Genomic DNA, 22,947 nt, shown 5'->3' on the forward strand with positions numbered 1-22,947 from the left:
CCTGTATTGTTCTAGGGGGACAGACAGCAGGATCATCTTACCTTTCTGGGGAAAAAGAGCAAAAACAAGCAATCTAAAACGCTTCGGAAAAGGGTGAGAATGTGAAGGAGACAGAAATGGAGAAACAGATGGGAGAGAGAGAGAGAGAGAGAGAGAGAGAGAGAGAGAGAGAGAGAGAGAGAGAGAGAGAGAGAGAGGGAGAGAGATGACAAGTGTAGAACAGAGAATCTACTTTTATAATTAAACACAAAATTTATATTATATGTAGATTTGTGTGTTGAGATACTTTAAGAGCGTATTAAAATTAGTAATTATCCATATTGATTATTAATCAATAGAGGCAATGGATACTTGAACGCCTACACAAACAACACCTGTACACACAACACTCTATTCATTTTACTTCCTTGATGTCAGGATGTAAATCAGAATTCAAATGAAAAACTGATACCTATATCTTATTTCCAGAGAATTAAACTAAATACACAGACATACCCAGAGTATTCAGTACCATGAAATAACATGGAAAAATCAGGTTTATATACTGAGAACAAACTAATCAAACTAATCTTTAGAGACAGGGTATGTGGCATAGCGATTTTCAGAGCTATGTAAAGCACTTTACAGATCCCCAGCAGAAACGCCTTCTCATAGCACAAGATAGGAACCAACATTCAATTAAAAACATCAATAAAATGTAATGGAGAATAAGGGAGTGATATGATACAGGCTGTTTAATTTTTTTTAAAGTGGTTTAAGTCACCACTTTAAAATGGTCATGCCATAAGCCGTGCACATTCAGAGTTTTGAGTTACGGAAGTTCGAGGAACAAACAAAGGCAAAGTCACAGTGAGAGACAGTCACATACGGGGCACAGGGGAACAGCAAAGGTGCTCACACTCCAACTCAGACATTCAGACGGCAATTTAAATAATCAGACAGGCTGGATAAACCTGTAGACGCACACTGTCTGACAATCACACACACACACACACACACACACACACACACACACACACACACACACACACACACACACACACACATGACCTACAGCTTACCCTACCAGATATTACCTTCACCTGCTTTGAAACTCATGGTGATTCATGGCATTAGCAATGAGCTGGTTGTTTCGATCGCTGTTAGCTGCAATTAACAGAACATTAATTACACCCACTTGAATGCCCCCCCCCCCCTCCTCACCATCCGGCTGATTGGGACTTTTTATTCTTTGGTAAGCTGAGCGTCCCCCCGACACAGGCGGGATCTTATCGGGTGGATCACATATATATGGGAAAACGATACAGAGACACTCGCTTGCCCCTAAGATAAGGAGGAGAGTTTCCAGTTAGCACTGCAGGCATATCCTGTTACCAAGACCTGCTTTTGTTCCTCTGCTGGCTTGTCTTGTCCCTCTAGGGGAAAGAGATGTCAACTTCTGCCTGACTCTCCTCCTCTCTCTCCGCCTGACACACACACACACACACACACACACACACACACACACACACGCTCACATAACGTAACAAACCAACGTACATGTCTCCATCACACCCACAGAAACAGACAGCTTTTTTTCTCACACCACATAGTGAAGTCTGGACCAACGTACAACTCTCTTTGTCCTACCAGGTAGACACACACACACACACACACACACACACACACACACACACACACACACACACACACACACACACACACAAACTTTAACATTTCTAACTCTCTCAACACACCCACACAGCTCACGGAGTACGTATGTCTCATATTTTAATATCACATCACTTACTCCCACGTGTCTTCTAAACATCAGTGTTCCCGACACAAAGAGGTCTCCTGCAGCGTGTTTTATGACCTGGTGTTCAGTGTGGTGTCCAGTGTTGAACAGTGGCCTGTCTGTCTGGGACTACAGAGGTCGTGACCTGCTGTGGCAGGTGCATCACATCCTCACGATCAGTGGTCTTTTGTTATGCTTTTAAAGGCACCATTGTACAGTAATCCAACAGCAATCACAACCACACAAATGCATTTATGTACTCAATTATATATTGACATATGTGCGTGTGCATAATTAACACGACAACAAACAGGTAAATAGTACTATACTGTTATCTTGAATTCAGTGTGAGTGTATATACAGTACATATATACATACACAATACATAATACACAATACATATATACATACTCTGCACTTAAACATTTAAACAAAATGAATGATAACGTTATTAATCCAGCTGATGAGGGCGGACCTGTTGTCCTTTGGAGAATAGACCTTCACAAGAAGGACAAACACCTTTCTGGTCATTTTACAGGCATCACTCCACAGTGACAGCACTTCAATCAAGCCACTATTAAACGTGTCATTTCAGCAACTCACCTGCCTGAGTCCACAATCCTCATGGCAGACACTTCAGCCTCTTTCCTAAAACTCAGAAGGAAAACCATCCTGGATGTGCTATTAGATCTCCTTGTTCCTGCCCTACTAATGTCCCAGTTAATGGATGACTGTTTTAAATCAATTGTTTCAGTCCATACCTACAAATGTTAAAGGCTCTTCACACTTTCTATAAATCCATGAACGCCCGAAAGCACAAATGCCATCCGTGTGCTTTTTTCAATGGATGTTTTTTGGATAATGTGCTACATTGATGACATTTGAAGAGTTCGATTTTTTTCTATCTGGCCAGCTGTGGGATATACAGCACAACAGCACATCCTGAAATGTAGATCACCTGTTGGGTCTTTCAGTGAAGGTTGGAAATTGGAAATTCTGTCACAACTTTTAAGATTTAAGGACATTTGCAGTGAGAATGAAGACGTCCTCCAGAAGAGTGTGAAGTGTGTGAATATGTTCAGAACTGTGGGTTTGCTAAGCAGGTCATAGATGCTGATGTTTTACTTGTCCAGAGAGCAACGCACTGACCTATGAAGACAACAAGGATCATTTGGTCCTGATTATCATGCAAACAGTGGCTAATGTTATAATTAAACATCATCCGAGATGATACAGGGAGTGGGAGATGCAGAGACTGTCCACTAAACCCAGAAGTAACAGTTCTGGATTCTTATCTGCTCTTGCATGACGAAAATGCTCTCAAACCATCTTCATTAGAGATGTGAACAGACTCTTAATGTCCATTGAAAACAGCACACGGTTGGTACTAATGGACACTGCATTAATGTTATATCTACTTGCATTGCCAGTTGTTGCTATGGCAGCAATAAAATTAGGAAACTCAAAAAAAAAGATTACACTCTCAGAACTTTAGACACTCATGGAACTTTTTCTAATATAAACTAGTTCCTCAACGTAAGTGACATTTTGCTTGCAAACCTAATGAAGGACTTCTGTCCAAAAATATCCTGTTTCTTTAGAAACTTGAACTTCACTAAAACTACACACACAAACATATGTGTGTGTGTATATACATATATATATATATATATATATATATATATATATATATATATATATATATATATATATATATATATTACACCTCCAGGTGCTTCTATGACGTCCCGTTCTAAATCCATTGGCATTAATGAGGTGTTGATTCCTCCCTTGCAGCTACAACAGATTCCACCTTCCACTCTTCTGGGAGGTGTTCTACAGGATTATGGAGTGTATCTGTGGGAAGTTCTGGCCATTCATCCAGAAGAGCATTTGTGAAGTCAAACCCATTGGACGAAAGGACCTGGTTTACTCTCCGGTTCACCCCAAAGGTGTTTCATGGGGTTGAGACTCGTTCGTGGGACTGCCGGATAGAGGCGCGTGATTCGTCCACAGAACGCGTTTCCACTGCTGAGTTCAGTTCTTCACACCCGACGATTCGCATTGTTCTGGCTGATGTAAGGCTGGCTGCTGGTTCATGGAGACCCATGCCATGAAGCTCCAGGCCCAGTTCTTGCGCTGATGTTAATGCCAGATGAGGTCTGGAACGGAGAGCTTCACACACTGTGTGTCTCAGCACTCGAGACCCCATTTTATGAATTTTATAACTTTACATGGTCTGCCATGTCTTGGCTGAGGTGCTGAGATTCCTAAACCCTTTCACTTTTCAATAATACCACTTGTGAAATATCTAGGAGGGAAGAAATTTCACGACCTGACTGGTGGCTTCCTATTGCAGCACCACGCTTGAATTCACCGAGCTCTTTAAAACAGCCCAACCCCATTCTTTCACAAATGTTATTAAAGGCAGAGCTGCATGGCCAGGTGCCTTTATATACCTTTGACAATGGGACGGGGTGAAACACTTGTACTCAGTGAACACACACCTTGGCAAGAAGCTTCACACATTTCCTATCTCAGGGAGAGAAGGAAAGACATTCAAAATTGTATAGTACTGTAAGTCCATATATGTAGTAGTATATGTATTTTATATAGTAGTAGGTGCAGTATATGCATCTAGGTTTTTTTTGTCATCCCCTAGACGCCCGTTCTCTTCACCTGTGATGACATGCCCCTCCCTGTCCTGCCCTGTTGCCCCTCCCGGACTCATCCCTGTCTCTCTGTGTGTCTCCAGGGCTTGCCCTAGCCCCCCCCCCCCCCCCCCCCTTCCCCCCCCCCAACACCACCGCTCCCTCCTGCGGCATCATCCTGAGTCTTCCAGAGGGCGTCGGGGCTCACGGGGCCGTCACTACTGCCCCAGCAGGCTCTGGGAGGGTTTCGAGCTGCTCTCTGCTCTCACCTGCACAGGTAGTCATTACTCACATCACTCCCGCTCACCGCCACACTCTGTCCTGTCAGCACGGCTAATCCAGCTGCCTAAAAGCTCCGGGCCTCTCTAAGCTCCCTCAGATCTTCAAGTGCCTTTAATGCCAAATGAAAGTTCTGCGGACAGATGGCACGGTAATTTGATAGGCAACCTTGGTGTGTTTTATTTTCCTCGGTTGTCAATATGAGAAGCTAAGGGTTTTGGCGGTTGAGGAGTCATTTAACGTGATCATTCAGGTAGCATCCAGATAACACAAACAAGGCTCAAAATGATCAAATGTTCGCCTTGCTTTTAAAACAGCGTGTTGGTTCCTGTCACATAGAGCCCCTTGACCCTCAGCAATAAAAGGAAGGTCTTCCTGCTCCAGCTCGGCTTCTCACACGAGCTCTCCCTTTCTCCACCATCAGCCAGGTGCTGACCCATATCAGGTGTGTTCGTGCGCACAAATGAAATGAGGAAGTGGTCACGACAGGTAACACTCCCTGCAGTGTCAACGAGAGTTCATCCAAGTTGAGGAAAGACGCTGCCAGCGCAGTCAAGTCTGAACACACACGGCAGCGGGAAGCCTCACGCCTCTCTCAGGTTTCCTCACACGTCCCAGCTCTCCTACAGGTGCCTGACACTTCAGAGGGAGCCCGGCCTGCCGGCCTGCGTGGGCGAGCTCACCCACGGCTTCGTCTTCACGGCAGTCCTCTTCGCGCTGAACAACGAGCGACCTTCGGACGAGCCGTCCGTGCCGTGTTCCTCGGCACAGTGACCAGCAGCTGGTCGAACGCCAGCAGACGAGGTCCAGGCAGGTAAAGAGTCTTCATGTATGAGGCTCCTTGCACTCAGAGGTACCTGGGTACCTGTTTATCCCCCCACAGACGGGTCCCTTTATCTCCCTCTGCTGGTTACAGACCACACCGCTGGGCATCTGTGTGCTTCGGCCTTCTACGGCCTAGTCTACAGGCAGCAGGTTCACATCCAACAAGATTACACATATATATCTACAGCTGCTCTACAGTCTTCTTACCTCGAACCAATGTCGTTAGTCCCAATTCGGTGTTTGCTTTTGTTTCAGAAGCATCTAGAATTCCATCATAACCTTTGGCCCAACTTTTGATGTTATGTACCTGTGAGTTTACCCTAAAGATACGCTGTAAAAGTACCTTTCTCCAACTGTGTCATGCTAATGGCCTTTGGTCCTTCCCCACCTTAAGAAATGCTGAAACAACTTCCTATCTTGACTACGACTTTCCTCTCATTTTGAACCACGTTGAAATCACAAACACATTTTTGCTTTGCTTCTACGTCTCTCAGCTGTCCGGGGTGCACGTCCCCTGGCCAGAGGGATGAAGTGTCCCTCACTGAAAGGCAGCACCTACGTAGGAGACCAGAGGGCACTACCTTTCTGCTGCAGGCTTGTTGACTGAACAGTGTGTCCACAGAGGGACCTGGGACCAGGAAGAAGTGCAGGTGAGCCTGACAGCTCCCTTACAGGACAAAGAAGAATGTGAGAGTCATTAGGTGGGAGGTCAGAGGTCACATGGCTTAGGGGGCCTAGGGAGCCCTCTGAAGAAGGATACAATCTGTAGACATTTTTCATCATAAGTGGACAAAAGACTTTGTATTTTGACTTATTTTGCTTTTTATTCTATCCTTTGCACAACATTGAGTTGGTGACAAGGGTTGCAGGTGCACCATAATGTGTAGAAGGTGCTAGCCCTTTTGACGCCACCTTAGTGTACGAACACCAAAACCACAAACAAACAATTAAATGGAAATAAATTAATTAAAAAAAAAAACCCAAATAACACCAGAAAGGTGCAAATTTTGCACTGATTGCTGGAACTCAGCGTTTTAAAATGTGAGCGGTAGACGAGCAGGAGAATGGATCATCTTCCCACCAGCGCTGATGCGTGAGGATCTACCTCCTTCCCTCGGCGGCTACGATGGCCTGGGGGAGAGGAACGAGAGATTTACTTGAGAAAATAAACGTGTGAAGTAAACGCTGGATGTGTGGGTGTAGGGTTGCTTGTCCAAACGCAGGCCTCTGTGCAGGGACCCGGCGAGGTAACTCGATGAGGATAATCACGTTGCTGCTGAAATCCATCCACGCGGCGACACACGTGGGGGGTTCGGTGGAGCACACAGGGGCCTGTGGAGAAGCTCTTTCTGCCGGGGTCTTTCTTCCCTTCACTATATGCTGTTAGCAGACAACAATTAACTCCAAGACCACCTAAGTGAAAAGCAGAATGACCCAATATCTGCAAGCGTGCAACACAATTACACACAGCCACACCCCCACGCGCATACAAAAGCAGATAATTTTAGAATAATTGTGGAAACTGATCCTTCCTCCCACGGCCTGCACACGGTAACCCTAGACGAGGCTGTGTTTCTCACCATGTGTGCACATACCCCACGAGAGCGTCAGAAGGGACAACCTGAAAACATATGACTTCACCACAGCTCCACATCGCAACATTTTACATTAAAACAAAATAAGGCAGCACATGAGTGGTCACAGCGACCAGACAGTCGACGGCAGTCCAAAGTAAGCAAATCCAGTCCTAAAATCGCAAATGAAGTCAGGTCTAAAACTACAGTTAATATTTTGTATAAGCAATTTTAGCATAGAGGTATATTAGTTTTTCTCTTTAGAGAAATGTGTTAAAAACGAACTACTGGAAAAGGAATTTTTGATGTGTGCGGTATCAATCATGCATGGCGTAAAGTAGAAGCAATCGCCATGGTGATGTTATACTGCCGTTGTGGTAGTGTGAAGTGAAGCAGGCTAAGCTATGTGGGTTGGTGGAAGAGTAACATTTCGCTAAGTGTGTTTGTGTGTGTGTGTGTGTGTGTGTTTGTGTGTGTGTGTGTGAAAGAGAGAGAGAGAGAGAGAGAGAGAGAGAGAGAGAGAGTGTGTGTGTGTGTGTGTGTGTGTGTGTGTGTGTGTGTGTGTGTGTGTGTGTGTGTGTGTTTGTGTGTGTGTGTGAGAGAGAGAGAGAGGGAGAGAGAGAGTGTGTGTGTGTGTGTGTGTGTGTGTGTGTTGTGTGTGTGTGTGAGAGAGAGAGAGGGAGAGAGAGTGTGTGTGTGTGTGTGTGAGAGAGAGGGAGAGAGAGAGAGAGAGTGTGTGTGTGTGTGTGTTTGTGTTTGTGTGTGTGTGTGAGAGAGAGAGAGTGTGTGTGTGTGTGTGTGTGTGTGTGTGTGTGTGTGTTTGTGTGTGTGTGTGAGAGAGAGAGAGTGTGTGTGTGTGGACATGTACGCAAACTTCTCCTCTCACCTGACTTCTCAGGTTTCATTTCTCTCTCCTTTCAACTTTCACCCCATCCCTGCAGGCAGAGTCATACACCTGCCTCCTGTGTGTGTGTGTGTGTGTGTGTGTGTGTGTGTGCGCATGCTCACACTCGTAACAATAGCTGGCGAGGATGCATCCCTCCTCAGGCACCGAGATTTACTCTCTCTTCAGAGCCTGGGAAAGGAAGCACACCTGTAACATGAGCTCCGTCCACGAGGTCAAACAGCCAGTCAAGTCACCGATGTTCCTTTCTGCCTTCATTTGGGATCAGAGGGTCTTTCCTGGGACACGTTCACCTACCAAATGAACCACCACAACTGGTCACTAGCTCACGGATCTCAGTCACCAGTGAGTCAATGTCCAGACAAACACCCAGACATCTACGTGGGACAAGGGACAGGGACACACAGCACAGCGAGAGCTGGAACCATGAGGTTTTTAAGAGACTCTCGAAGAGAAAAGAGATGTTGGGGGAAAGAGCCCAAATGGGAAGGGGGTATTAACAGGCTGTAGACTGAGTCTGCCATCTTATATGTCTTTTCTTTCCTGGGGTATTTAAATAAACATTATGAAGATATTATTCAGTGTTACCGAGTCAATTCATCACTCTTGTCAGACTCCACGTTTGAGCTCACTGTGTTCACGTCGTCATTATGAGTCACTCGGGACTTTTATATCGCCGTCGTTTTTTTTCCCTTCTGCTGACTTGTGCTGGAACACAAAAACTCATTCTCACCCTCAGGTCCTGTCTACATGGAGCTGTGAGCCAAGCACTGGAGAAACAAACCTACAGGCAGGTGGAGAAAAGCAACATGACAGTCATGGGTGTGCTGAAGCAGTCAAACTGCTGACATAAATGACACAGGTGTGGAGAACATTAGCGATGTCTACCACCACATCAGATCAGCAGCATGGGTGACCTGGTCAACCTGTCCTGTACTACAAATACTACTTATTAACTTATCAGGTAAATCTAAAAATTAAAACCCCACTCTCATAACACACTTGTGGATATGGATTTAAGTCCAATTTTACATCATTGGTCATCCGCAGTATAATTTTAGTATTGTATTAATAATAAATTAATACTAAACTGTTTTAATACAATATTTACTAAGACCAATTTAACAATATTTAATATTATTTTATCAATATTTAACAATATGTTATATTTTACCAATCAACAGTTTGTAACCTCACAAGTCAGTTTCATGGTCAACCAAAAGTCACATTTTCTACCTTCGTAATCATAAACACATCCCTGCAGAACTTAGCAATAGCTCTAATCCAGCTTGTGCCACTAATTGAGTGGAGGGGTTTTATTCTGCAGTCCGGGGTAACTCTACACTATTACTTGAGCTGCACACCAAATCTGTAACAGGTGACGAATGGACCGCAGAATTCTTCTCTGTCCTTCAGATTTAAGTGTTTGACAGAGGGCATACGGAGGGAGTGTGGCAGCCACATCGGCCCAAAGAACAAAAAGACCTCTCAGCCCATCTCGGGCTTTTATGGAGCTCCCAGCTTCGTCGGTCGAGAGATAATTGACCGATGGATATTTCAGACGCTCAGCTCTCTGCGTTCCAAACTCTCCGGGTCCCGGCCGGCCGGAAGCAAGGGCTTCTGGGATAGATTTATACAGGCTCTGGCCTAAATTGCACATGTCAGGGTCGACTCGCTCTAATATTAATATTAATTCCTTTTGGACTGGGAGCTGATTCTGGCAAGACCAGCACGTCTGGAGTTCTAAGTAGTTTTCCATGAACCTACCACAGCACTGAGGGTTTGGAGATATGATGACAAAAACCGCTTCTCCCTCTCTTTCTCCGACTTCCACACACCACAGAACTTCACCTCCCCCTCCATCTCACACTATTTTCATAAATGCCACAATTGCTCCTGCTCCCCCCCCCCCATAACAAAACCATCCAAATGTGCGTATTAGAAATAGGATGAAACTGCACGTCAGGCTGTTATTTTAGGGGAACATGCCTCTCACCATCCTATGAGAAAAAGGAAAGAGACTAAAATATGAAACATCAGCTCTGTGAAAAAACAGACCAAACACAAACTTGTCAGCATCGTACTGACTTGTCAACACAAGCGATGTAGCCTACTACATAATGCAACATTTGGAGAAATACTAATGTCCCTTACACAAATCATGTAGTGCTTTTCCGGTATACTAAAATAAACATTTAGCACACATCGGTAAAGAACCACACTCTTTATTTTGTCTTAGAGGCCTTTCTGTTCTTATCACCACAAGGTGCTAAGCTGTTAGGCGGGTCCACTACTACTGATGCACAGTCAGATTTGTGTGTTCTGTTCCTTATAAATATAGCCTCAGAGGGCTGGTCTGAGACCAGTTGCCTGTGGATTTTCAGTAACCTGAGCCTAAGCTATGGGCCTGCATCTGATCTATCCCCAAGCAGCCCGTTCGCCCATAAACACGGCTGCTTTGAGTTCATTTACAGCGTCGGCTGCCAAAGACATCATTATACCTGATCCCACAAGTGTCGCCATGTGGTATCAAAGCTAAACCGAAGGTGGTCTGCACTATCGCAAGCAGAAGGACCTCACAGTTACCCACCACGGGGCCTCGCCAGGACCATTACAGGACATTACAGGACAATTAACAGCACAACAGTTTGTCTTCCATTTCCAGATTAAACCCTCGTTATCACTGGATATCAACGATGAGCTGTGTGCTCCTCTTCCACTCGCCCGTAACCACGCCAACCGCTGTGTCATTCAGGACATGTTTCCCAGGGGATAATTTACAAGTTTAGATGTTAATGTCAGTTAGCAGAGCTTGTTACATTTGTTTTACTGTATTTGTACCTACAAAAGTGACAACAAGCTGCTAGTAGTTGTTTAAATATACATACTTTGGTTTATACAAACTTTGGTTTATATAACTTTGGTATATAACTTTGGTTTATATATAATAATCAGGTATATAAGTTGCTGTAAGTGCTAATGGGCATGGTGGAATATCAAACGTAGGAAGACTTCCCTAAACAGGTGAGAAGAGCATCCTGGGTCGGATACAGAACCGATCCCTGTGCCAACGCAGCCCACTCTGGTATTCCACTGCATCAGAAGAATGTTAACTGCCCTACTCATTTACCAAAGCGGTCGGAACCACTTCACCTTCTAACACATCTTCATTAGGCTTCATTACACTCTCATGTTCTGCAAAACCAGGAAAAAAGATCATACATGGGCACATTGTTGAGCTGCTGCCACACGTCCTCCGCAGGCAGGAAGTGAGTGTGGCTGGGAGCTGATCCCTTACAGAAACAATGGCTGAACTGCACGGCAGTAACGGCCAGATGGGCTTTGCAGCACAGGATCATGGGAAATGCAGGAAATTACAAGCAAGTAGTTTGGACACAAAGCACCCCTGCACTGCCTGATTAGAGCAACAGGCTGAGGGGCGTGTAGGGGGTTCACATATACCCCGATGTGCAGAGGGGCAGAGTAATGAGACGGAGTGCAGCAGGGCCCAGCTGTGGGTCCATTTCTTCCTGATCTACTAAATAAATAGATTCTGTTTATGGATTTGTTTTGTACTCTCAGTATGGCAGTAGATTTTGAGAATCTTGCTGTCATGAGAATGAATGTTTATGACCATTTCTGCCAGAAGTGTAGATGTTAATTTGAATAAAGTCAAACATTTTTTTCGCAGACTGTTTGTTAGACATTTTATTATTTAATTAAACCTAATTTATCTTCTCCAGCACAGCCATGGTTTTCTTGAGGGAATATAAATACATCTACAGTTCAAAGAAAACAAACTAAACAACTGGGAATAGCTATGAGGCAAATATATATCATCCAACATTAAATATTCTAGTACACATTACATTGTTTATTATAATCTCTAACGTGCTGTGCATATTGACAACCTGAGAGACCCTCCACATAATGCAAGACCAGCAAGAAAAAACCAGCAGGACAGAACAGTCTGTGGGCTGTCTGCACCAGTCTATGGGCTGTCTGCACCAGTCTATGGGCTGTCTGCACCAGTCTATGGGCTGTCTGCACCAGTCTGTGGGCTGTCTGCACCAGTCTGTGGGCTGTCTGCACCAGTCTATGGGCTGTCTGCACCAGTCTATGGGCTGTCTGCACCAGTCTATGGGCTGTCTGCACTCCAGAAGACTAAAGGACATGTTTCAAAACATGCTCAGTAAATCTTTTGTGAAGACAAACGTCTTCACAAGTGACTGTAAAACAAACAAAACTGACCACTGACAGATACAGAATGAACCAGCAGGTGAGAGAAAAAACAACAGAATGAACTGCAAGTCCTGAACTGAGAGAGAGCGAGAGAGAGAGAGAGAGAGAGTTCTGATTGATAGTATCCCTCGTGTAAGACAAATGTCCGTGGGTGAAAGGTGACGGTTTGTAGAAAGACGTGTCAAACAACAGTACTGTAGGGCATACTGCAGTCTGAGTGGAGAACCCACCGCCCACCGTTAGCACTGACCCATGTACAGGATTAACCAAGTTTAGGTCTGCTGTGTACAGCTAAATTAATGTGGTAAATAGGGGGAAAAAGCAGCCTTGAAATGCCACATGGCATATGATACCATGCTGTGATGCGACTAAGATCATTGAGTGAAACAGTTTTACATTCAGGGGTATGACCTTCCGTTTGCTGTATCAAGAACCAGTGTGTTAATCTAAGAGTCCACAGCGTAAGAGAGCTTTGAGGATTTTTGCCGCACTCGTTATTACCAGACCAGCAGTGGAGGTGTCTTCACGTAGGTTATTCCTCTCTCTGAAAAAGCTCCCCGGAGCCAATTCGGTGCTTTGCAGCTTTTGAACTTGTCTTGCCTTTAAGTTATGATACATTACAGTGTTGTGCTTGGCCTAAGGAAGGATCTGCAATAATCGCTCAGCATAAAGTTCTGGCTGAGCCCGAGCTGTGATGATGGCTCTCTGGCTCCTTCTGCTCCTCCTGTCTCCTACTCATGCCTGGGGGGGGGGGGGGGGGGGGGGGGGGATGTGGGCATGGGGATGTGGGCATGGGGAACAGTACGGACGAGCCGGGAGGTACCACGGCTGCAGCTCGGCATGGGAGATGCTCAGACCCGCCGCGTCTGCACGTTAATTAATTCCACGCAGCAGCGCAGCTCGTGGCTTCAGCGAACTAAAGGCTTCTGCCAAGTTAAATTCATACAGTTGCTGCTGGAGACGATATAATTTCAGGGAATGAGGTACGAGGTCCCGGCGTCTGACCTTGGGGATCGTGTTTCACGCGAGGAGCGCTGGTGGTGAACATAGCGGCGTCACGCAGATCGCACGAACCGTCGCCCGAGCTTCCTCCTCGGCCACGCAAGCTACTACGTCCCCACACGGGGAGGAGCGGCCGGGGCCCCGCGGCTCTGACGGCCCGCCCAGGTGCTGACAGGGTCTGTTGGGCTGCCGTTCTGGTGGCGGTGTTAAGGCCTGCTAATTACCCTGCTGATTGTTACTGCCTGATGACAGGCAAAGCCCCTCCTGCTTCGGCATGGCTCACCACGGGGAGAGATAGATCATCATTAGCCGTCTTAGAGGTGTAGAGGCAGGCACACTCCCGTCAAATGGACTACCTCCTTCCTTCCTGTCCCCTAGTGAGAGTGACACACACACACACACACACACACACACACACCCACACACACACACACACACACACACACACACACACACAGCTGCATCTAAGTATGTAATAATGTAAAGTAATGTATGCTAGTATGTGCTTCAGGCTATTTAATTACAGGAAAAATAGCAGCAAACTGTGATTGAATTAATCAAATATATGGTTATAGAAATCCCACTACTGGCGAGGCTGTAATTCATGAAGTACGGCGACAGCTGGTACGCTCTGCAGTGCAAGCCGAGAACGAGACGGAGACCCTTGGCGAATCGTCTTAATCGGGATGGGAGAAAGTGTGGAGACTGTGGGGGCTGACCCCAGTCTGGAGGACACACCGTGGTACAGTCAGGGTGTGTGGAGACTGTGGGGGCTGACCCCAGTCTGGAGGACACACCGTGGTACAGTCAGGGTTTAAGACACAGCACAGACGATGCGTCTGGAGGCAGGGTTGCTCTCCAGCGCCAGTGGTATTGTTTTAACAGTGAATCTGTCACAATGCGACAAGCCAGCCTGACATTAATAAGGTATTATTACCCCTCATTGTTTAGAAGCCGAATCCCTTAAATGAGAAGCAATTACTCAACAGGCCTCATATCCTGGCAAGCAGTGCTGGCAGCTCGGAGAAGTGTCAGGACCTGTCTTCCCGTCACCAGCAGGACGCAAGGACCCGCCGGTCACATGGGGGACTCATAAAAGGTTTGAAAGGAAAGTCAAATAAGCTAACACAATTGTCTAACAAAGGCTGATAGGTTAAATACTTTCTGAATGCACACTGATAGCCGTAAATCCGACATGAATCAAATTTCTTAATGGATTCGTCAAGTTGAATGATGTGTGCACGTGTGAACTGAGTGGCTTCATGCAGTCTGTACAGTTTAGGGTTTGTTCAGTCTTGGTGCTAATGGGATTTGTAGCTAGCTAAAGGTGCTATGATTAGTGTAGGTCAACATAGTCTCCCATTTTGACAGGATTTCCAACACAAGCCAACACATGAACAAACATGAATAATCACGGTTTCTGTCACATGGGCTCCATAATCACACAATCGTGATGATCATTCATCAATCTGTCTTACAATGTCAACAGCGTGATTACTGCCTCGGATTTTCCAACACTGCATAAACCTCCCTTTCACTGCATGAATTAAATAAAGCATTTGGATAGCTCCAGTAACACAGGTCCACACTTTTGAATATTCTTACCACAGTGTGATTCTCTCTTCAGCCTCTTGGTGCACGGCAGAAAGCAAAGAAAACTGTCAAAAGGGCATAGCTTGTTCCTCTGGGCATCACACACACACACACACACACACACACACACACACACACACACGGCCAGGTGCAGTCCCACTTCCTTCCTGTGACCGGGGCAGCAGTGGTCCCTAACCCAGCTGAATATGAGACATGAATGTGAGATATGAGATATGCACACGAGACGTCAGATGAGTGTGTGAAAGCTGGAAAGTCCACACAGGGGTTTGATGATAAGTGTTTTCTGCACCTAAGGACCAGTGGTGTGAAAGGGGGAAAAACCCAACTTCCTGTCCCCATATGTCAATCAGACAACCAGGAGCTGAGCTTGTGACCCTGGAAAGAGGAAAGAATCTGATCCTATATGAGTCTGACCAACAATCCGATCAGGGATCTGGGACTGAGAAAGTCATAAGTAAAACTACAGTACAAATCACTGATGTAATGCTAAAATAACTGGTTAATGTGTTTGGTGCAATGCTAAAATCACTGGTTAGTCTTATCTGAAATGTGTGCATATTTACACTTACCAATGGTTGTATCACAGTTTAGAAAAAGTGGAACTGTCCAGAGGTGTCAATTCCAGGTTCAGAAAGTAAAAGTCCTCACCAGGATTTTGCTCAGGCTTCCTGGATTGTGTTGATTCCACTAATTTTACCTGGATTGCACTAATTAGAAAATCTAGCAAGCTTGAGCAAAATCCTGGTGAGGACGTTTACTTTCTGAACCTGGAACTGTCCATTTCAAACAGTGGGCAAACCCACCATGGACCCCCTCCCCCTCCCTAAACCCCTCCCCCAAACCCCTCCCTCCTCGCAGATTGCCCTCTCCTTGTGGCAGCAGGAACACCTGGGCTTCTGTGAAAATCTTTGGCCTGCACAAGCTCCCTCGCTGTAGGGCCCCTTCTCAATACCTCAATACCACCTCTCTCATAATCAGTCTAAGGACATTATCCACTTACTGGAGATGAGCTGAGGGGCTGCGGGGGCCACACCGCTGTGCTAACGCGGTTAGCTTAATGGCTGCCAGTGAGGAAGCTTAATGAATTTCAGCTCCGAGTGAACGGGTAGAGGAAGAGGAAGAGGGGGGAGGGAAGACCCCGGGGGGGGAGGGGCTTCTCCTGGGGCCGACTAATCACAGACTCGTGCGGAGATGTTGATATCGCGCTCGTGTGGGGACAGCCTCTTTTATAAGCTCTGTTGACAAGGTGCAGTCTAATGCAAATGGCTGCGTACCTGCCCTGAAGGCCCACGGTGCAGGGTGGGGGTTGGAGCAATGCGGAGGGGGGGGGGGGGGAGGGGGTTAGGAGCTGTGACAGGGACGCTAGCAGGGCTTAGGAGCACAAGGCTGGGACAACACTGAATGCTGTGAGTCAGGTCTGAACATTTTGAGAATATTTTTTTGGAAAAGCCCCTCAAGGCTGGGTCTGCCATTCATGCTACGCCTATCAACACACTGATTGAGTTCAACTCGTGTCATGCTCCATCAGGATGATCGCTTGGCCCGCACGCCCGTTTCCCCGCTGCAGTATCACGTTCTGTCTTCAGTTTCTTCAAAGCATCACGCTAATGTGGGAGGTTTGGGTTGCACCGTGATGGTCCATGATGGTCCGCGATTCTCTGAACGTCTGCTTCGACGTAGCACGCTCCACCACTGTAATGTGGAATAGTCTAGTCAGCCTGCCACGTGTTTTAACCCCAAAAATAATTTGCATAATTTTCCGTTTCAGAGGGAATCTAAAACTCTGGCAGAGCTCTACACAATGTAGATGTCTGTGGTACTTTTTATTGTCAGCTGGGCCTGTGGCTGGCGGAGTGCGAAGTTGAAACCTCTTCGGTGGACCCTAGCGAACATCATTCACTTCCTGTCTTGTTCTACCAGACATGCTTCCTCTCCACCTCTCACTCTGGTCCTCCCTCTGTTTCTGGACTCATCCGTCATTCCACACCGTCACCAAGCTCCGCACAGCCAGACTCGTGGTACAGGCCTTTGAACCCGTGTCCTCACCCGCCCAGACCCAGACAGGCAGCACACACCAACTCACTCCCCACAGAGTCGTGGAAACTCAGGCAAAAAATAAGTGTGAACTTAAAAGATCCCTCCATGGAGATATATAAACTCCTCACAGGCATCTCAAAGTGCTTCAGCAGGAAGGCTCTTTCGCTAGCGAATTACCAAAAGCTTACGTGGTGTCACAAGCCAATTAAATTTCACGGCAGGAGACAAAGCAACAGAGATTTAAATGTAGCTGGACACATCTGAGTTGGTACAATGTCTTTACTCTGCACAGAAGAAAGAAGAAAGATGGTATATGGGTCACAAGGAGGGTATTTCCTAGTCCTGGAAAGAGTGTTGGATAAAGAGTCACGCTGACTGCAGATCAACTCTCCTCTGTGGAAAATCTGGCAATAGCTCAAACAAACCACTGCCATCATCATGCAAATTAAACGGTAATGAAAATTAATTTACAACCACCAGAAAGGAATTTCGATTGCTAACACACCTAAAAACACCTTCCTGCATGTAGTGGTCTGCTCTCCAACACACCTCCTCCACCATGTAGTGGGTGGGTGTGGGTGGGGGGTGGGGTAGGCTTGCACGATATTAAGACGACCTGTGATGTGCGAACACCACGATAATAATATGAGGCGATAAACATGTCTGCATATTAGCTACACAGTTCATTTGTCTCTGCACTGATAACGCACTCACTGAATAAACAGGATAAAAAAATGGAATATTTCAAACACACTTATATTACTTCAGTCCAGTCTAGTAAAATAAATTTAAGACAATTTAACAAAAAAAAAAAGCCAAGCCTAATTTATTCTGCACCTCCAAAATGCTTTAAAACTTTTTAAATGGATGTAGCGATCACTGGTCTCTTCAAACCAAACACGAACGAACCCAAAACCGAACATAAAAGCGGACCAACGAGATCAGACGCCACGTGTCCGTACGTCCGTCGTAAGCGCGGGACTTGGCACTCCTGGAGCGTCCACGCGGGCTTGTGGCATACATGACGTCGGTCATGACAACAACATAAAAGGCTTATAACAATCTGATGGTATATAGTGGCTAGTCGGGCATGTTTGGCCAAATGGTGTAAATGTTAGATCACGTCAGAATATTTTTTTATGTTTGCACGCACCAAGTATGTTTTTTTAATTACTCCTTTTCCGATTTGTTTATTGCGTCTGTTTGTATCGCGATAACGATGTAAATTAAACATATCGGCCAGGACTAGAGACGCGCACCTGTACGCCACCCCCTTAGTAACACCCTACAGTCTTCACACTACACACACACCCAGCAAAGACACTGCACTCTCTCATGGGGGAAGGGGGGGGGGGGGGGGACTGAGAAATGACTCAGTGTGCATGAGTGCATGTTCTACCACACGCGTGTACTCTACCACACACATGTACTCTACCACACGCACTCATCAGCAGGACAAAGGGCTCAGGAGATGCAGGGCGTGGAGGAGGAGCGCTGGGAGATCCGTCCGGCGTGGCTGAGATCGCTGGCCGGGCCGGCGGTCCGCCTGCCTCTCCCCCCGGAGGTCCGACGCTGCTCCCCAAAGCACAGCGACGTCTCGGCCCCTCAGGGACGCAAATGGGCAGAGTGGATGCGCGACTTCGAACCCGTGCTTAAATCTGGGGGGGCGCACACCCCAGGGAAGGAGCCACAGCCCTCCTCTTCACTGTATTTCAGTTACACATCACAGCCAGGCCCGGGTCCATCTGCACCTGCTCTTAGCGGGGAGCTGGGGACAGTACCGGGCCTGGCAGCAGGCCTCTGGATGGTGGAGCTGGGGCAGGTTCCACTTAATTGGCTCCGGCCTTGGCTGGCTCACGTTCGGCGCTGGCGAACGGACAGGTGGTGCTAACGGCACACGTGCCCACGGGGACCCTCCTCCAGCGCCCGCTCCAGACTGCTCTTAAGACGGGACTACCACATGCAGGGCCTTAAAGAAAATGACACTCTCACGCATTTAGCACACAGCTAAGAAAACACACAAAGGCATATGCTGAAAGACAGGGCCACACAAAGACCCTGAAACAGGAAATAGTATTTGAAAAGAAACAAGGATTTCAGTTTCCAAATGTCTCGTGTAGGATGATATTCTACTAGCAAAGGCCACCTATGGCAGTGGAACAACTGTAACGTATAAAAGCAACGGAAAACCTCTGATGAAAACCTCGAGTTCTTGATCATCCCGTGATGAGGGCCGTGTCCCGTCACCACCGCTTACGTTTGATGAAATATCAACGTAACAGAAAGCAACAGATGAAATGCAAATTTCCTACTCTGATTTGGTATTCTCTCTGTGGTTTGTAAAAGTGCTCAGGGCACTGCAGACCCCTTATTTACCCATTTCTTTATTTATGCCACATACACACAAACAGATTGGATAATAGAGAAGAGGGAATATGGGATTAATTTCGAAGTGACTGATTAGCACGTGGCTAGCCGAGGATAATTGGGTTGCATGGTTCCCCATGGCCCCCAGAGTTATATTGCAGTCTGGCAGCTGCTGGCGCCGCCCCCTCTAGCCTAAGAGACTGTCAATCAAACTGTATTTCTCTCCCAGTGATTGTGCTATTGGAACAGTATCTCCAAGATGGCGGACAGGCGGGGGGGGCGGAGAGGTTTGAAGCATTCCGGGTACTTATCTTACTGTGAAATCAATCAATGATACAATACAGGTTGAGTCAATGTGATGTCATATTCTGTTAATTAATACCTCTTTTCTACCCACACAAGGATAAATTCACAGAACCTATTCTTTCTCTATTATAATAAACAGACAATAACAATATTCATCACAATAACAGATCCATAACAAATAAGCAAGCTCCACAAGACTATCAGTATCTCAGGAATAATATTAGGAGGTTGGGAGTCTGCTGGAATGTTTAATCTATTCCTAGGAACTTAAAAACAAATGCATGCATAAAGGGATTTTAACAAGCTCTGTGCAAAACATGTTTACTGCATAAGGGAGATTTCACTGCAAAATGTAAATATTCTTGACTGATAAATGTCAGTGATCTTCAAAAATTAGATACCTGCTATATCTATTATTACTAGTTATCAGTTACAATATGCAAGTTTAACATGAACCTGGTAAAACATACCAATGCACATACACATAAAACTGTAAGTATGTATACTTTAATTGCAAAGTTTTATGGCATTTGTTTACAGCATTATCATTCATTAGAATTATCCTTCAACTTGAAATCACAAGTTAAAGATCCCAAACACTCATCGACTAAATAACGTAAGCCAACTAACATTTGCACTTGTGTATTGTAACTTTTTTATTAGTCTGGTCCACCGTGTGCGATTCTTTCAAAGGGAAAAAATACAACGTGAACCTGATCACGAATGATTTCCCCCTTTCAAAGTCTTCACGATTACGAGTTGAAAAGAAACCTTCTGCCACTTTGCACTTTTCAGAGATTTTGTTCGATTCAAGGATCTCTATCGGAGAACCCTGATGAGGTCCAAGGTGATCCGACTGCGTTGAAGATCCACGTCTAAAACCCGGACTTCGACCCGTTCTCCTGGTCCTAGTACTAGACTGCTGCTCCTCTTGTCAGGAGGCAGTTTATCTGGAGTGATGTAGCGCTTTGGGATGAGACCTGATCGACCCACTCCAACGTCCACAAACGCCCCAAACAAAGCAGCGTTTTCCACACGTCCTGTTAGAACAGTCCCCCTCTGGAGGTCACTCATGGACACAATACCTTGCTTGAAGTCCGCCTTCTCAAAGTCTAAGAGGACAAAAAGAATAGAAGAAAGAATAAGTGGAAAAGAGGTGAAAGGATGAAGGCAAAAGACAGAGAGAACAACTCCATGTCAAAATGAGTTCAAGCTTCAGTTGTCTTCCAATTGTCTAGAACTCTTCCTCTATCTGAAATGATCTGTTCCATGTCAAAGCAAAAATGCTGACCTTAGACGCACACAAACCTACATTACAAATAGGATCAGAAAAAAAAATTACTTCCAACAAACGAAATTACCTCCAAACTGCTCGGACCTTCCTCTCAGAATCAATTTAGTCTCTTCTGTGGAGACTTTCTTTGGGAGGGACTTTTAGATAAACATCATCTCTCTGCAGGCTCTCAGTGGTCCAGGAAACATTCATCTTTGATTATTCTTATCCGGGACACCTTACCTAACGTGCAGTTCACATGGCAGCTATTTTTACAGCTGGCGATGGAGTGAGTGGCTCATCAGGCCTCCGAGAAAGGGGGGGGGGGGGGGGTTGAACCAGCAGTCTCCAAAGTCGCCCCGACCAGCACACACCGAGCCCCGACCCGCACACATCCGAGCCCCGACCCGCACACATCCGAGCCCCGACCCGCACACATCCGAGCCCCGACCCGCACACATCCGAGTGACACATGGCTGCCCTGAAACACCACGTGCCCTACCGATATGACCACAGTAGCCGTACATATAGCAGACTGTACATACATGTTAAACAAACCCAGTTCAAATGTAAATGTATATTGGAATGGGCAGGACGCTTCACACTCAAACATGTTCCCCAAGAAATATTCAGGTGTGTTATACAGCCTGCAATTCAAAGACCTAAAAAAAAAAGACGTCTTTGACAGATCCATGGTTAAATCACCCTAAATGAAGAGTGTCACAGTCAGCTCCCCAAATATGGAAATACAAAAGTCTCTCGCTCTCAAATTCACTGATGCATGCACTGATGGTGTAGAAAGCCTATTTCTCTAGGCTGCTCTATGAACTCGTATAAATCTTAAATTGTAAAAGAATCACATGTATAGTACTACAATTCACTCTAAAGTGAATTAAACTTTACGACACAAGTTTAAAAAAAAAGTTCAAGACAGCTTGCTTAAATAATCTGTATTAAGCCTACTTTAAAAAATTCACAGCATTAAATTCAATTATGATCCTGGTGCCTACAAAGAACATAATTATCATTCTCATTGCATTATTGTCCACTGTGCTAGGAAAACAGTGCAGTCTCACATGACGGAGGGTAATGTTAAACCAGGATAGGTGCTTGTTGTTCACACGACTTTATTCACGTAGTGAGAGTGGTGGTGGGGTTTCTCCACTGGGACGCCATTATTCTCCGTAAGCAGGCCTTTCTCCCATTAATGATATATCTGTCGGTAGGACTGCTTTAATAACTCGGGTCTTCCCCCAAATTACAGACTTCAAACGCTTGGAGCACCGCCCAGATCTCGCACTCAGGGGAGAGAGCAGACAAGTATCAGGAAGAGAGAGAGAGAGAGAGGGAGAGAGAGAGAGAGAGAGAGAGAGAGAGAGAGAGGAGAGAGAAGAGAGAGTGAGAGAGAGAAGAGAGAGAGAGAGAGAGAGAGAGAGAGAGAGAAGAGAGACAGACAAAGACACTGAGAAACAGACAGACAGACAGGAGACACAAGACTCTTTAATCTGTCTGAATTATGGTCATATGGGAGGGAGAGTCCTTTGGTCTTTGAGAGCTGTGAGTTTTTTTGGGTGCACGTGTGTGCGTGAGAGGCAACATTACTTGAAGAGGTGCTGCTATACTCCGTTGAGTATCACAGCTTCTAATGTCTGTTGTCACAGAACGATGTGATGATAATAAACCATTAATAATAACAATAATAATAAGGTTCTGAGTGTTAGAGACTTTTATTGTGCATATTGTCCATGATCTGTGTTTATCTCGGTAAGCCTTTCTTAGTGAGTACACCTCCCATTAGATATTAAAAAATAAACAGGTTCACCAAAACCTCTGTACAGTGTGATTGTATTGCAGGGCATTGTGGGAGATGCGGGTTCCTTCTTACCCTGACGGATGTCAAAACCAGGCGGCTGAGTGAGGCCATCCACAACTATCTGCAGGGTCTCCGGGCACGTGTTGAGGGACTGAGCCAACGGCTCCAGACCACGACTCCCAACGCAGCCCTCAACCCGCTGCCGGAGCTCAGCACTGCCCAACTCGTCCAAGCCACCACCGACCTGGGACAGGAACCTGGAGAAACACGCAGAAGAAGAGAA

General features: G+C 46.0%; 1 protein-coding gene across 3 annotated transcripts in view; it reads right to left on the bottom strand.

The window, feature by feature from the left end:
- Positions 1–20,069: 20,069 nt before the first annotated feature.
- Positions 20,070–22,947, bottom strand: part of srbd1 (S1 RNA binding domain 1) — a 46,745-nt gene continuing 43,867 nt past the window's right edge. For all 3 annotated transcript variants that reach the window (XM_076974926.1, XM_076974925.1, XM_076974927.1), the window contains 2 exons: positions 22,737–22,921; positions 20,070–20,690 (listed from right to left, as the gene is read on the bottom strand). In XM_076974926.1, coding sequence (XP_076831041.1) covers positions 20,398–20,690; positions 22,737–22,921 — 478 coding nt within the window. In that variant the 3' untranslated portion in view covers positions 20,070–20,397. The remainder of the gene's footprint in view (positions 20,691–22,736; positions 22,922–22,947) is intronic.

The sequence above is a fragment of the Brachyhypopomus gauderio genome, chromosome 15 (assembly GCF_052324685.1).
Source record: "Brachyhypopomus gauderio isolate BG-103 chromosome 15, BGAUD_0.2, whole genome shotgun sequence".
In the NCBI taxonomy this organism is placed as follows: Eukaryota; Metazoa; Chordata; class Actinopteri; order Gymnotiformes; family Hypopomidae; genus Brachyhypopomus; species Brachyhypopomus gauderio.